Source organism: Papio anubis, chromosome 14, assembly GCF_008728515.1.
Source record: "Papio anubis isolate 15944 chromosome 14, Panubis1.0, whole genome shotgun sequence".
Classification (NCBI taxonomy): Eukaryota; Metazoa; Chordata; class Mammalia; order Primates; family Cercopithecidae; genus Papio; species Papio anubis.
The window spans coordinates 100,429,045-100,445,546 of record NC_044989.1 but is presented as its reverse complement, the minus strand read 5'-3'; the positions used below and the strand labels follow the sequence as shown (position 1 = coordinate 100,445,546).

Genomic DNA, 16,502 nt, shown 5'->3' with positions numbered 1-16,502 from the left:
GTCACTACTCATTCACTGTTCATTCCCAGGCTCCACCATCAACTCCCTGGATATGTAGGGAAAGGTCAAGATCTGTAAGAGACAGAGAAAGGGAGAGAGACAGAGACTAACACACCCAGAGACAGACAGAGAGAGGGAGAGACGGATACCAAGAGAAGAGAAAGAGAGATACATGAGATGGAGGGACAGAGACAGACAACTCTAGAGAGATGAAGACAGAAATAGAGAGAGAAAGAGAGACAGAGACTCAGAGAGACAGAGAAATGAGAGAGACAGGGAGAGACACAGAGACAGAGGAACAGAGAAAAGGGAGATAGAGAGGCAGAGACACGAAGGGATGCAAAGACAGAGAAATGAGAGCAAAGCAGAAAGAGACAGAGTAAGGGAGAGATACACACAGACACACACAAACATGCAGAGAGAGCCACACACACAGACTGGGCCTTGGCTTTGTGAGAAACGGAAGGAGTAGGACAGGAAGAGCACAAAGGCTGGAAACCCCCTCCAGCTGGGCTATCCTGGTGCCCAGGGGCAGCTCCCCCAGCACACACGTTTTAGAGCTGCCTCTACCATGTGCACTCATAACAACAGCTCACATTCCATACATGTTAATTACATGACAGCATCTGGGTGAAGCTCCTCCCATGATCTCATCCAGTCTTAACGACAAGCTTTATAGAGGTGAAGAAACTTGCCCAGGGTCACACGGCAGGTGAAGGCATTGAAACTCAGACCTGATTAAATCTGAAATCTGTGTTCTTACCTTCCGCAGGGCTTGTCGTCTGTGGTTTTCCGCCCCTGTGTGATTGCCTGCGCTGTGGTCCACGCACTTGCGTGGGAGCGGGGCTCAAATCTTGTTTTGTTGGACCGTTGCCTGGCCAGGCTTTCCTGGGGCCTGCTCACCACCAGTCGCCTCTCCCCTCTTAGAACAGGGCAGGACTGTCCTATCCCTGCCCTAGACGCTTCTGCCCAGCCAATTCTCCTGCTGCTGCTCTCACAAATGTAGGCTTAGGAACTGGGGCTCACAACCCCCCATTATCCCAAGAGGAATTGTGTGCCAGTGTGTGCGTGTCTGTGAAAATGTGTGGAACTGTTATAACTATGCAGTTCTTTCAAAGGTACAGGAGACCCAGATCATTCAGAGTTCACTATTAAGCAACATTAGCTGCTTACCTGAATCCTAAAGATAGTGGAAAGATACGGAAAGATAATTTCTAAAAATTGCATCAAGATGGCAAAAGTTTTAAGTATGTTTATACTTGTTGACCTAGAGATGCCCCCACCATTACAATGTATTTTAATAAAAGAATTAGAAATATGGATAAATGTATATGCATTTGTGTATATGTATATACATATATGCATGTATATATACACATACATGTAAATGTATATGCACACACGTACATGCATATACATTTATATAAATATACATGTATACATTTATATTCATGTATACATACAAAATGTACTGCAACTTTATGTCTACTTACTAAAAATTGCAATCTAAACATTAGGTTATTATGAATTATAATTTTAATGACCTACTGAAATGCTCATAATATAATATTTGGAAATAACGAGTGATTACCATATGATCTCAGTTAAGTAAAAACTTTAAGAGACAAAAAAGAAAACCCAGAAGGAAATATTCTACCATGTCAACACAGCCTTCACCACATTGTGGTTGGTTGTTAAAAATTACTTTATTCTTTTATTCCTCTGTGTTATCTTAGATTGTCCATAATAAGCATAAACGGAATCAATCTAGAAAATGTATTTTTTTTCCAAATGGCACTTTTATATAAAGAATTTGCTAAAATTCCAAGAGCTGTGTGCTGTATTAACTGCTTTGTGTGTAATATTTCATGTAATCTTCCCCAACGGAGAAGCCTTGTAAGGGAAGAAGAAACTGTTAGATTCTCCTTTTTTCAGATAAAGGTACCAAGGTTTAGGGGCATTCTTGATTTTTCCTACAAAACAAAATAATTGATGGAGCCCGGCTTCTAACCCAGACAAATGTCAATCCAGCCCTCTCTCTCTTCCTCAAAACTATGCACCTCCACCCGCTTGCTAAGGTTTCTGTGAGTCCCTATGTACTTCAGCCTAGTATCTCTTCACGCCAGAAATCTGATTTCCACAGGTATGGATAGGGTACATCACTGTGTAATGTTTTCACTTCAGGTCTCTAAATATCCTTGTACACATTTTTATTCTTTAAAAATTTGAGTAGAAATATCACTACGCCAGACTAAAGGCAGGAATGTGGAGTCACTCAGTGAATGTGTCAGCACTTGGGTTGGTAACTACTGCATTAGTGTTAACAGTAAAAATGGACAAGCATGTGATGATGCACAACACTGGTAAGATTTCTTGATTATTTCCTTTTCCTTTTTCTCTTTCTTTTCTAGCAGACATGGCTGATATCCCAGGCCACGTCTTCACAAGAGGAATGATCATAGCTGTTTTGATCTTGGTGGCAGTAGTGTGCCTAGTGACTGTGTGCGTCATTTATAGAGTCGACCTGGTTCTATTTTATAGACATTTAATGAGAAGAGATGAAACATTAACAGGTAACACATATAATGCTGGGCTTTCTTACCTTATGTCTTCATTAAGAAATCAAATAAATAGACGTTAATCTTCATCTTATTGTGATGAGACTGTAGAATTAATCTGTGGGAGAGGTTTCCTGTGGGAAATATTGTTCTGCCTGTACCATCCATTATGAATGTTGTTTGTGTCTTCTTTTCTTGTGCTCACTTATGTGTTGCCCAAAATTGTTCTGATTGTCTTGTGTATGTATGTCATAGCCTCCTAAATGCCCTGGGAGATGCTCGGGCCCAGGAACTGTATATCTGTGTGTCCTTATGCATGCATCACCTAGGTATCTTTACAGTACATACACTCAATAAAGTTGCTTTAAGTTGGATTGAATTGTCCTATCGCTTATTATTTCAGCCTGGCAAAGGAGGCTTACATAATGGATGTGTAAGAACCCTGAGCTGGCCAGGTGCAGTGGCTCAAGCCTGTAATCCCAGCACTTTGAGAGGCCGAGGTGGGCAGATCACAAGGTCAGGAGATCGAGACCATCCTGGCTATCTCAGTGAAACCCCATCTCTACTAAAAATACAAAAACATTAGCCAGACGTGGTGGCAGGCACCTGTAGTCCCAGCTACTCGGGAGGCTGAGGCAGGAGAATGGTGTGAACCTGGGAGGTGGAGTTTGGAGTGAGCCAAGGTGGTGCCACTGCACTCCAGCGTGGTCGACAAAGCAAGACTCTTGTCTCAAAAAAAATAAAAATTAAAATTAAAAGAACCCCAAGCTAGAAGCCAAATGATCTGGGTTCTGATCTCCTAGATCTGCCAGTTTTTATCTGCGACTATGTCGACCTGCTGGCTCCATCCCTCAGTTTCCTTATATGTAAAGGTGACTGGAAGTCCTCAAGTTTCCAGATAATTACTAATTTAAAGGAAGTCAGTCTAATTCATTGCACTTGATTTTGTTTCTGCGTATGCGTGTTTGCAGGAAAAAAACCTTCACACAGTTCAAAACCCAAAATGTCTATTAAATTATACTTGAGAAGCCCCCCTTCCAGCCTAGTCCTGGATCTATGATTCCCAACCCTCATTGATAGCACATCTGATCAAATATAAATATAGATTCTTATTACACTCCTCCTTTTAAAGAGAACAAATCTTGGCTTGATATGCACACTCTTTTCAACTTTGCTCTCTTATACCTTAGACACACTTGCATGTTACTTTATACAGAAGTCCCTCATTTTTTAGGGCCTCACAGTATTTTATTTGTGTAGAGCTACCACTGTTTATTTAGTCTCCTTTTGATGGACATTTGGCTTGTTTCCAATCTTTTGTTATTACAAAAATGCCACAATGGACAGCTTTATACATTCATCGTTTCACATGTATGCAGTATGTCTGAAAGAAAAATTTTCCAAAATAGTTTCTAGAATACAAGAAGGAGACATGGCCATTATTTTGCTAGATACTGTCAATTCACTCTCCCTACTGCCTTCAAAGGATGACAGCAACTTTTTTCCCATAACCTTACCCACAACCATTTGGAGTTGTGCCAATCTGATAGGTGAAAAGTTGTATCTAAGTGACATTTTAATTTGCATTTCCCTTACTATGCAATAGTATCAGCAGCTTTTCATTTGCATAAGGCTCAGTTGTATTTCCTTTCTGAACACACCCATTCATATCTTTTGACTATTGTTCCATGAGGCGATGGCCTTATTTTGCATATTTATTTCTAGGAGCTATTTATATTTTAGGGAGTTTAGCCTATTATCTATAATATGAAATGCAAATATTTCCAGGTTGTAATTTGTCTTTTGACTTTGCTTACAGTGGTGTGCTATATAAAAGACTTTTTGGAAAACATACTCAAATATCTTTTATGCTTTCTGAATTTGGGGTCATAAGTAAAACAGCCTTCCTAACCTCAAGTTATACAGAAATTATATAGTTCCTCTGAGATTTTTATAGGTTTAGTTTTTACATTTAGAACTTTAAGTTGAACAATATAAAGTTAGCAAGGTTAGTGAATTTAGCTTTGAGCCTGCCTGTGCACGTATGATTTTGCTATGGGGAGAGATGGTGCCACAACAAATGGGGAAAATCTGTATTTGATATTTTCTGAACGGTCTCTGTTTGCATAGACCAGTATTTGTCTTCAAACAGACATTAACTAGCTCCTCTCTTTCTGACTTTCTGGAGCTAAGATTTCTTTTTTTCTTCTCCAGTTGTGTTTGACATGATTTTCAGGTAATTTGTTTAATTCACACTTCTTAACTGTCAATATGGCAGTGCACAGAGACATTTAGAGACATTCTCTAAATAACTTCCATTAAATTATAGTCCATGAACAAATGCAGTCCATGAAAAAGACAGAAATGGAGATATAAGTGTGAAAATAAAAACTTTTTTCACAATTTAATACTGCTGCAATATCTAAGAAAGTGTTCAGTATTGGTTTGTGAAGGATTGGAAATGAAACTAATCAATCAACAACAACAAAAGAAGGCAGATTTAAATTAAAACATGGTCATTCACCAAGCATAGTTTGAGGAACATTTGTTTAACTTACTCCTTGAAGTCCCAAATATCCATTTGAATTATAATTTCCTTTATAATTTTCATTTATGTTTGAACATAGAGAATAAAAAAATTACCATTAGCTTTCAAATTCCTTTTTTTTGTACACTTTGTCAATTCTCAAATCCACTAAACCTTTTACTACCTGGATTTAAAATAAATTTTAATAAAATTAGCAGATTTATATTACAAGAATTGCTTAAAATAAGGAATTTGAAAGCAATTAACATTTGAAAAGCTAATTTTTCATAGGTAAGAACAAAGCTATATTGCATGTAATATAAACCCACATTTGATGAAATTGTCTTCCCAGTTTATTGCAATCCATTACATCATAAGAAAATTATGCCTTTTAAAAAAGTGTGCTTATTTAATTGTCTTACACGTTGGTGTCTGTTTTGTCACTGACACGGTGATAATCCTAGTGGAAGCACTACCTCTTACTTAACTAGTAGGTAGTTATATTTGATAGCAGTTTAAGAAAAGTATGTGGGGGACCTACTTACTGATTAATAACTGGTTTTATTTTTACCAACATTTCATACCTTTGATATTTATGTAAGCCTGAAATTTTTACCAACATTTTTCCTCTTTCAATGCATGCAATTCTGCAAAGCAATTGCTTTAAATGAACAATAGGTTCTAACCCAAACTGCTGAACAGAATGCTGTAGGTAGAACTGAAGAATCTTTTGCCAGAAGCAGAAAGTGTTGATTGGTGACCATGAGTGCTATGGAGGATGTCAGGCTGGGCTGTTGAGCATAAATGATGGCACCATAAGAGACATAGATCTAGAATGGTTTTATCCTATTAGATTTCAATAAGGGATGCAATCATATGTAGCATTTAACTCAGTAGCAAATTCATTAATCCCAATAATATACCATGCATAAATCTTACCTGTCTGCCATCAAAACAATTGTCATGGGATAAAGGTAGACCATTCCCCCACTGTTTTCCTTTTTTCTCTACAGATCTCAGTTAGAATCCATTGCATTTTTTAGGACCCGACTCAAAATTTCCTCCTTTCAGAAAGCATGTCCATCAGGATCACTCTGTATTCTCTGACCAGGTTATTTTGTCTGTGAGTTTTGTTAGTTTTTTGTTGTTGTTGTTGTTGTTGTTATGCTATTTTTCTTCTGCTAATCTGTTGTTTGTAACTTTTTCCAAGTTGTTGCATGCATCTGCTTTGCTTTTAAAGTAGATTGGATGAAGCTAGAAGAGAGAGTGGTATCATGTTTTAATTACCCAGTTAGAAGCATGGTCTTTGTTATTTAGGAGACATTTTCTCCTGAATTTGTTCTGTTAGCCATCTGAGTACTACTCCATTGTCAGAAATTAAATAGGGGCAGATGTTATCATCAGTGAAAATCATCAATAGATCAGAAGTTTTCCTTTTGACATCTATATTCTATAATATTTAAAAATATAATAGCATGTTTTCCAATAGCATATTATTTCATTTTCCTATATTGTTTTTCCCCACATTCTGGTGTAAACTGCTCTGCTTCTCTCTTCACCTTCTTGGGAGTCTCTTTGAGCGTAGAAATTGTGATGGTGGTAGAATTAAGTGATATGAGTAAACCAGGGTGAGATTTTTTTTCCACTCCTGGAATGAGGGCACCTTTGGGCTCTTGGCCTTCTAAGGAACTTAAAGACTTAAGTTCCTTTAATGCCCACATCTATGGCTCATATGTCTCTCTATTCTTCTATGGTGTTAAGCAGTGGGATCTTAAAGTAGATGCTTAAAAATGCATTGACTAATGGGTTGCTTGGTTAGCATGGGAGGTTTAAATATAAACAACTTTATATGTAATTTTTCTTTTTCAATGAATCTATACTAATTACTTATGACAGTTACTTAAATTTGTACTTAAACAACATTTAATTTACGCATGAATTAAAAGAGTCAATCTTACCTCCTAGATGGAAAAACATATGATGCTTTTGTGTCTTACTTAAAAGAATGCCGACCTGAAAATGGAGAGGAGCACACCTTTGCTGTGGAGATTTTGCCCAGGGTGTTGGAGAAACATTTTGGGTATAAGTTATGCATATTTGAAAGGGATGTAGTGCCTGGAGGAGGTAAGAGGGAATGCCAGACAGAAAAATATTCAAGATAGTTTCTTTTTTAAAAAGGATTGAGCTAGCTCCCAGATGGCTATCCCATTTCCTTAAAAACAAATGAATAAGGTCCTTTAAGCCAGAAATAACCAGGTGAGTCAACAATTGATAGTGAGAAAACAAACTACTGAGCTTCCAATAGTCTCTTCTCTTGGGTTGTGTTCTTTGTGCTTCATGGTTCTCTGAAACGTTGGGGAAAGGGAGAGGGCATTTCCTTTTCAGAACCGGGTCCAGAGCTGGCGTTATCATGAAGCATTTATTTAGAAATGATCCACGGTGAGACTGTACCACAGTAGCAGTTCCAAATTTCACATGTGATGTGTGGACTAGTTAATCCTCACTAGTAACTCTTACTAGAAATAAACACAGGTTAATTATTACTAGAAAATGCACGGTTTTTATTGTGTTGACATTGGTGACGAAATTTAAGTAGAAAATGTGAAAACTGTAAAGGAAAAAAAATAAAAGGAAAGCAGTGATTCCCGTCAGATCATAGCTATGAAATTCAATGTTTTCTTTATTAACATAGGAATACAAATGGCCATAGTGCATATATTGAAGCAAATTACGGTTAAATTTTTTTTTAAATGAGTAACATTTTTAGGTTTTCTCTGAAGTCTTCCAGAACAAACATTTAAAATCTGGTGTCAAATTATGCTTAAAAAACAACTGATGCTTAAAAAACAACAAATGTTTTATTATTACCATCATTAATTTATTAATCTAATATTTATTGGATGCTATTCCTGTGCCAAGTTCTGAACTGGGCATCAAAGATGTAGCCGTGAGAAAGAAATAGTTACGTTTCCCCGCCCCCATATTCCAATTTATAAAGGAAAATATTGCCAACTTACACTACTGTTTAGTAATAAACAACTTGTCAAAAAAATATGCCAGATTATCAGATGCATACATTGTGGTATCTTTGGGTAACAGTTCTTTGCATCTAAGAAGGCATATTGTTACTTAGAAAGCATTTATTCTGGGCCATGTATTAATTTTACTATATTTTTGTTGTTTTCTAGAGGTCTTTTTTGAAAATAGGTTTATTCTTAATTCATAAATAAAAATAATGATCAAATATTCAGTTGTAATTAGGTTTGGTTAAACCTCTATTTGAGAACAGTGAGAGATCTAGAACAAGGGTTGACAATTTACCAGCCACAGGTTCCATCACACCTGCAACGCTTATTGAAACACAGCCACACACATTGGTTTACCTGTTACCTGAGTCTGCATTTGAGTGACAACAGAATTGAGCAGTTGTGACAAAGGCAGCATGACCTGCAAAGCCTAACGTGTTTACTACCTAGCCCTTTGCAGAAAAAGTTTGCCAACCCCTGGTCTAAAATAATGGATGGTTTTGTTTTGTTGTGCCTTTTTGTCTTTTAATCTTTAAATTCTGATTTTAGCATGCTCTTTTATGCTTGAGGAGAAGCAGGATAGTATAATAGGAAAATGTATTCCACTTGGGTTCAGATTGTGAGTCTGCCACTTATTAGCTGTGTGACTCTGGGCAGGTTACTCAACCACTCTGTGCTCTGGCTTCCTTGTCCGTTAAATGGCGGTGATAACAATATCTTCTCTGTAGGCTATTATGATGATTACATTAGTTAATATACAAAAAAATCATTTAAAATAAGGTATGGTACAGAATAAGTGCTAAGTAGATATTCATTATTATTGTTACCTAGAGAGTTTTTAATAAGCATATAAAATTGAGAACAAATGGTTTGTCTTAAAGACAAACTTATTAGTGAGGTTAGGAGTTCATATAAAATAGGACTGTGCAAAATGACTTTTATCTCATGTTTCCCCTTTCAGTTATCTTAAATTAATATGGGTTATCTTGCATTTTTCAGCTGTTGTTGATGAAATCCACTCACTGATAGAGAAAAGCCGAAGACTAATCATTGTCCTAAGTAAAAGTTATATGTCTAATGAGGTCAGGTATGAACTTGAAAGTGGACTTCATGAAGCATTGGTGGAAAGAAAAATTAAAATAATCTTAATTGAATTTACACCTGTTACTGACTTCACATTCTTGCCCCAATCACTAAAGCTTTTGAAATCTCACAGAGTTCTGAAATGGAAGGCTGATAAGTCTCTTTCTTATAACTCAAGGTTCTGGAAGAATCTTCTTTACTTAATGCCTGCAAAAACAGCCAAGCCAGGTAGAGACGAATCGGAAGTCTTGCCTGTTCTTTCAGAGTCTTAATCTTCAGAAACACTGAATGGCAAATAGAACTCAAGATACTCTGGGGACTGAGCGTATGAACCTGTTCATAACAAAGGCTGTGACTCAAAATATTTAACTCTGTAAAAATCCTGTTCACAATTTGAAGATGAACTAGTCATTAGGTTGGTGGGAATAAGACATTAGGTTGGCTGTGGTCACGTGCTCTCAGAAGACCTGGAATTCAAAAGAAATGGAGTTCTTCTTTTTCTCCCTCTTTCATAACTGGATGCAGCTGCTCTTACTCAATCCCATATTCAGCAAGTGTGAAGCCGGGCGTGATGCAAAATAACCTGTGCCCTACAAAAAGGGCGCATCTTGAAGAGTTTTAATGCCAGTACTTAATTTGAATGAGGGGATTTTAAGTTCATGAAGAGGCATTTTCTAGGCACCAGTGGGTGAGGAGTAACTGAAATGCTGCTTTCACTCCCTAACATCATGGATCGGGTTGTGCATGGGATGTGGGAGGAGGAGCTGGCAGGGCTGCCTTCAGAGCCTGCAGGGCCTCAGCCTCAGGATGTATTTAATTTATCACGGCCACAGTTGCAGCCAACAGTTCTCGAAAGCTCGTGTGCATCTATTTATGGGAACTTCTTAAAAGGACCCCAGAATAGATTTTTATCTTTCACAAGACACACAAATTCTAATTTAGTTAATTATCTGGGCCTTTCACTTTTGATGGACTGAAACATTGGTTGATTTGTGTGTGTGTGTGTGTGGAAACAAGCCTTTATTAACCTTTATTTTGAAAAACATTTTAACTGGACATAGAATTTCAGGTTGGCACATATTTTTCATTCAGTACTTTAAAAATGTTCTTCCAATGTCTCCTGGCTTACATTGATTCTGGCAAAGCATCTTTAATAATTCTTATCTTCATGGAATACGATGCAGCCATAAAAAGGATGAGTTTGTGTCCTTTGTAGGGACATGGATGCAGCTGGAAACCATCATTCTTAGCAAACTATCACAAGAACAGAAAACACTGGTTGATTTTGTGTGAATGTTTGTATCAAAATGTTTGCCAGGTTGCATTAGCCATTGAATAGCAAAAAAACTGATAGTTACTCGCTTGGTTTTTAAAAATTACATATTAAAAATGCCCTTAGCATGAAGGCAGCATGGTGTGGCAGTTAAGAGATGGGTTGTGCAGCCCATCCTGAGCTCCAGTTCTGAGTTTGCTACTTACTTCTGTGGCCTCTGGAACCTCATCCAACCTCTCGGTGCCTCAGTTTCCTCATCTGCGAAATTAGAATTTATAATAATTGTACCTACCTCCCAGGGGTAACTAAGTGAATAAATATAAGTAAAGAACTTGCAGTGGTTCCTGGCACAAACTCAGCACTCTCTCAGTGTTGCCATGACTATTTTTATTATCATTAGTAATGATTACTTAGATCAATTATTTAGCGGTGGACTAATGGAAGCTACAGAGCAGGGAAGGGAAGCAGACCTGGGGAGGAAGGCAGTTTTGATTTGAGGAGGTTTGCACACATAGAGAAGCATATTGGAGAAGCTTATCCAGAGCAAAAGATATCTCTCCATTGAACATCTGCCTCTTTTGATGTTGGAAGACGCATGTCTTACTCCCTAAACGGACCCCAGCACTGGGAGCCTTCTTGATGATCTCAAAAGTAATAGCTATTCAAGAAAATCACCAAGTCACTGAAACCGGGAGTTTGGAAGGCTGATGAGAACACATGGGAGCAACATGAATGTTCTACAAAACTTTAAAGCAGAGACTGTTTCAAACAGATGTAGCAGATACTACTGAAAACCAAAGGAGAGTGAGATTGTGTAAGAATGTGATTTCATGTTTGTAGTGCTTACAATTTTGTGCACCAACTGGATGGCTAAAAAGGGTAAAATAATTTAATAGCTCATATTTTATGTGTGAAAACATATTAGTGAACATATATAATCAAAATAGATTTCATTGCTATTGCATAGTCTCTGATACATAGAATGATTTTGCTTTTCTCTTTTATTATACTCGCTTTAAAATACTTGAAATAGATTTTGTATTAAATGCATTTCAAGTTAAATGTGTTAAATGTATACATTAGATGTGTGCTTTAAAATGCATACAATATGTTGAAATACATTAATGAACCATTAGTCTAATGCCTTTATTTTTGAAATGTCATGACGTCTTTTTCACTTACTTTAAGATTCCAATTCCTCGTTCTCAATGTGGACTCCTACCTGTTTAAATAGAATATGGGCCATTCAAAAGGTACTCGTGCACCTCTCTCTTTTTAAATGTCAAATTGCCTTGCACCTACATTCTTGTTTCACACCTTCCATCCGGGAGCGAAATAATTCCCTTCTGTTTCTCACAAGCCACTCAATACTAAACACAGGGTCTTCACATGTCAGATAATTAATGGGCATATTTTAAAATTCTGGTTTAAACATCCCCAACCAGGACCAACAAATAACTTTTCAGGAATAAAACAGCTTTCTTTTCCATGGTTCAGATGCCCTTAAACTGTGAAATCTATTTCAGAGAAACAGCACAACTACCTCTCTGGGGCATGTGAAGAAGCACCTCCTACATGTCTGTCATGTCCTAGAAGGATTTACTCATTAGAGCTCTATCCTCTCAAAGCAGAGAGAAGCCTTAGGCCCCACATATTCCAAACCCAGAAACTTGAGGCATGGTAACTCTGGAGACTTGGCCACAGTCACACACGAGCGGCCTGACCAGGTTGGCACAGGACGGCGTACGGCCTCCTCTTGGAGGTGAGCATCTTGGAGGCTGCAGGCACTTTTCTGGGGCCAACAATTTAAACTAAGCGGGCCTAGGGCAGGGGCCTGTGGAGAAGAAGCAGGCTGCCTAGGACTGGCTCCGAGGAGGAAAAGAGAATGAGAGGGATGTTCAGGATTCCTTATAAGCCATTAAAAAATAGGCATTCAAGTTCAGTGCAGAGTGAAAGAGCACAGGCGATGGAGGACATCCGCCCACTGCGGCCTCTGCTGAGATACAGAGAGTTGGAACCCCCGGCATCTACTAGGAGCCCAGCCTGTGTTGAGGCAAATGACAGGCCAGTTGGGTTTGCTGGGGCTCTCAGCGAGGCGCAGAAAGGAGGCAGTTGTCCAAAGAGAGGACATTAGCAAAATCATTTCCTCAAACCAAGGTGAATCATAGCTGGAAATGCTCAGAGGAATTAACCTGTCACCTTGGTCTGAAGTTCAGCTGTGAGGGAGAGGACTCAGGGTTAGCAGAAGCCATATGTCTGAGCAGATGCTGCTCTGAGCAGTGCGACCGTAAGCAATACAATCTTCAAAGAGTGACCAAGCCACAGACCTAACAGGAAACTCATGGGCAGGCCTCAGGGCCTTCCAGCCCCACCTGCATGCCATGCTGATAGTGATCACAGTCCAGGCTGGGAGCTTAAGACCAACACCTAGATTTCTGTGTGAGGCTTTTGAAAATGTTTATCTCCTTCTAGCCTATAACTCGCGGGTGCACAGACACACCCGGAGAATGCCATACCTCATTTACATGATTGCTACAATTTGATGTGTGTGCTTGATCATTAATAGTGAACGTGTTAACTGACTTTCAAATAGTGGCTTGGGAGTCTTGGGGTTGTGACCCAGGGACCATCCTAGATGGTGGAATGGAAAATTGGGGAACATGGGAGCTGGGCTCCTGGATCTTCCCCTTCACCTCACTGCTCCCACACCCTCCACATACCACAACTAGAGCCACACTGCTTTTATCCATGTTGTATGTTGAGGCCTTACGTAATATTTTACTTAACAAAACAGAATACCTCTCAGGAGGTCATGGTTTAGATACAATGAATATAATTTTCTCTAGCCAGTTTAAACAGAAATCATTACAGAATTATTTAGAGAGATGAAGAAACGGACTCTAGGCTCCTCTTCCAGGGTTGTCTTCCAAAGTCATACAAAAAACCTGGGCTGCCAAATAGAGCTGTTGATCTTGCCACAACCAGAAAGAAATCTGTGCAACCAGGAAGCTCTTGCTGCAGCTGCCAGCTCCAGAACCGGACAGGCTGAAGTCTAAGTTGACTAAAAGCTCTCTAATGTGGAATTGTTGGTTGAGAAGGCCAGTTGCTTCTGTGCACCTAACTGCAAACGCCAGGAGCAACAGCTTTGAGTAGTAGTCTTAGCAGGAGGTGAGGCTGGGCACTGCCGTTCAAACATCAGCAGAAATGGCACTGCGGGTGCCACCTTCTGATCCAAGCCGTTTGCTTTAGATGTTCTCCAAGTGAACACTATTAAGATGAGAGATGAGACAATAGCAGAGCACAGAGGTCAGTAAGTCAATGCCTTAGGCTTAGAGTTTTCTCTAGAAGAACATTTGGCTCTGGTTACTTGCACATGGGCCTGAGTAGAAGCCATCTTGGTCATACGGTGACCTTGGAAAGAAATAGGCTAAGGCCACTTATACTGGGTTTTATACCACTTACAACCAGACTTAATATAGACAAATATAAACTCCAAAACATGCCTTAGAAACAATGCCCTGTATAACGAAATTGACTTTAGAATAATTATCTCAAACAGCCTGTGAAAATGAATGAATGGACAAACGGCTCTTTAGAAGTATGTGTAGCACAAGAATTAACTTTAAAACTTTCAAGATTCTGTTACATTGTTTATTTCTCTTCAATGATCATGTGCACTGTGTACAGAATGAAGTTAAAAGATAAATGAAGGTTTTACTAAGATACGACCCATAACTGGCACTTTTTAACAAATATACATGAAATTAAGCATTTATTTGAGGGCTGTCCTCTTGGAAGTAAGCATGTAAGTAGATCACACACTTTCTATAATGATTTTTTTGAATCAAACCACTTTTAAAATTCATCTTTAGAAACTCACAAACCAAGGTAGAAAATAGCCAATACCCTTACATTTTCATTTTTTAGTCATGTATTTTTGAAATTACCAAAGTCACTTGAGCTAAGCCTGATGAGTAATGGTGATAACCAAGTTGATTTTTTTTTAAATCAAAAGCAAGATGTGATGTTAAAGTTACATTTGTTTTCTGCAGTGAGTTGCAAACCAGTTACTGACTTTTCAAGTTGTTTCTCTTGATTTTCAGTGTTATCATATTATTATATTCAAATTGTGAAACTTAGAAAAAGTATGGCCAAGAGGGAATTCAAGCTTATATTAAGCAAAGAGGCAAAAAGAGAGCACTTGGCTGCTTTAACTTTACATTTTAAAATGTTTATTATGAAACATTTGAAACATACGAAGTAGAAGGAAATATGCAACAAATATTCATATATCTACACTCCATACTCAAAGACTGTTAATATTTTCCCATATTTAATTTATCCCTATCTTTTTTTCATACTGGATGTTTTTGTTATAGGTTTCTTGCATCATGATGATATTACTCTTGAATACTTGTGCGTGCACCTCCAGTAAATAGATGCCTATCTTCAAAATCACAATTGCCAACATTTAACAAAATTAACAATCATTTTCTAACACTAAAATTGTCTGTCTTTGGCCATCTTCAAGTTGATTCCTAAGTTCTTTTGACTCTACTGTAGTATGATCATTTCCTAATTTTGTTGTTGTGATTTTCTGATACGGGATGGTGTTCCACACTTGTTCTGTTCTTAGTCCCAGACAAAGCCATTTCTCTAAGGAGCCATGGTTCCTTTCAGTGAGAAATTGTTTTTAGAGACCACAATTTGGGTCTAACAGTTGCACACTCTTAAGTCAATGTTTCTAGGCTTTCTAAGTAGATACAACAAGGAAATACATATACATCCATTAAATGAATTCTAAATTAATACTGAAAAGTCCAATTTAAATTTAGGACCACAGGTTTTACTTAGCCTCATCAATTTTACATTGGAAACACTGCCATGCAGAAAATTCCAGTTCCCAGTGGCATCAACATAATTGTTAATTTGCTTTATCCCACAATGTACATACATCCAATATGCATATATTTCAAAGAATTATAATACCAACACATCCATTAATATTTTGTTTCCTAAAAACAGTTGAAAACATTTTTGAACCATTTTATCCCTTGAGAATATTTCACTATAATATAGTCATCATTGTATTCTAAAGTTATTTGAAATTATTCCTCTTATTGTGTTTTTGTCAGTTAAACATATTTATTTGTTTTGTTTTGATTTTTAGGAATTGATTTTTAAAATTTTATTTCATTTTATAATAGGGCAAAAACGTTTTTCAAAATGATATTGATTTATCCTTCTATATTTTTATGTAAGTAAATATTCATGCATTTTTTTCTTGTCACCTCTTACAGATAAATGGCAGATATTATATACAAATGTCTCCTCTTGATTTTACCACTTGATAATATATTCTACAGATCACTCCATAATTGTACATGGAACTATTTCTGAGAAATACTTTTTTATACAGATACATGGTATACCATTGTGTGGCTGTACCATGCTTTATTCAACCAGTCCCAAATATTTCCAGTCTTCTGCTCTTACAATTTATGTTACAAAGAAGTCTTATGCATGCATATTTCGTGCTTTTTCCCTAGAATATTTTTGGGATATTAGACATAGGATTGCTGGGTCAAAGGGTAATACATATGTACTTTTGCTCCATATTGCCCAATTCATCTTTTAGGGGTTGTAACATTTTGTATTCTTACCATCAATGTCTAGGAGTGCTTGTCCCTTAGCTTTGGCCCATTTCTCTATAGAGATTTTGATCTCTTTCATTGCCATTGTGGGAAGGTTTTTACATGTTAGACACATTAAGACTTTATGATGTAAATTGCAATTGTCTTCCAGTTTTTTTTTTTGTTTTTTTTTTTGTTTGTTTGTTTGTTTGTTTTTTGCTTTTGGTATTTATTCATTCCCAGATTTTAAAAGAATTAATCCATTCTTTCAATACTGATATGGACTCAGTTTTCACTTTAAATCTTCAATCCATTTGGAATTTATTATGGTGTTTAGTCTGAGAAATTGATCCATTGCATTGTTTTCATATGTCTGTGTACTTATCACAACATCACCTCTTA

At 37.5% G+C, this 16,502-nt stretch overlaps 1 protein-coding gene across 10 annotated transcripts in view; it reads left to right on the top strand.

The window, feature by feature from the left end:
* Positions 1-13,296, top strand: part of IL18R1 (interleukin 18 receptor 1) — a 46,021-nt gene extending 32,725 nt beyond the window's left edge. For 4 of the 10 annotated variants that reach the window (XM_021925137.2, XM_003909061.5, XM_021925138.2 and 1 more), the window contains 3 exons: positions 2,412-2,573; positions 7,051-7,209; positions 9,111-13,296. In XM_021925137.2, coding sequence (XP_021780829.1) covers positions 2,412-2,573; positions 7,051-7,209; positions 9,111-9,466 — 677 coding nt within the window. In that variant the 3' untranslated portion in view covers positions 9,467-13,296. Of the gene's footprint in view, positions 1-2,411; positions 3,104-7,050 lie in introns of those variants that run through there. The other 6 variants (XM_017947817.3, XM_031655410.1, XM_021925141.2 and 3 more) reach the window with 6 other exon arrangements.
* Positions 13,297-16,502: the final 3,206 nt, after the last annotated feature.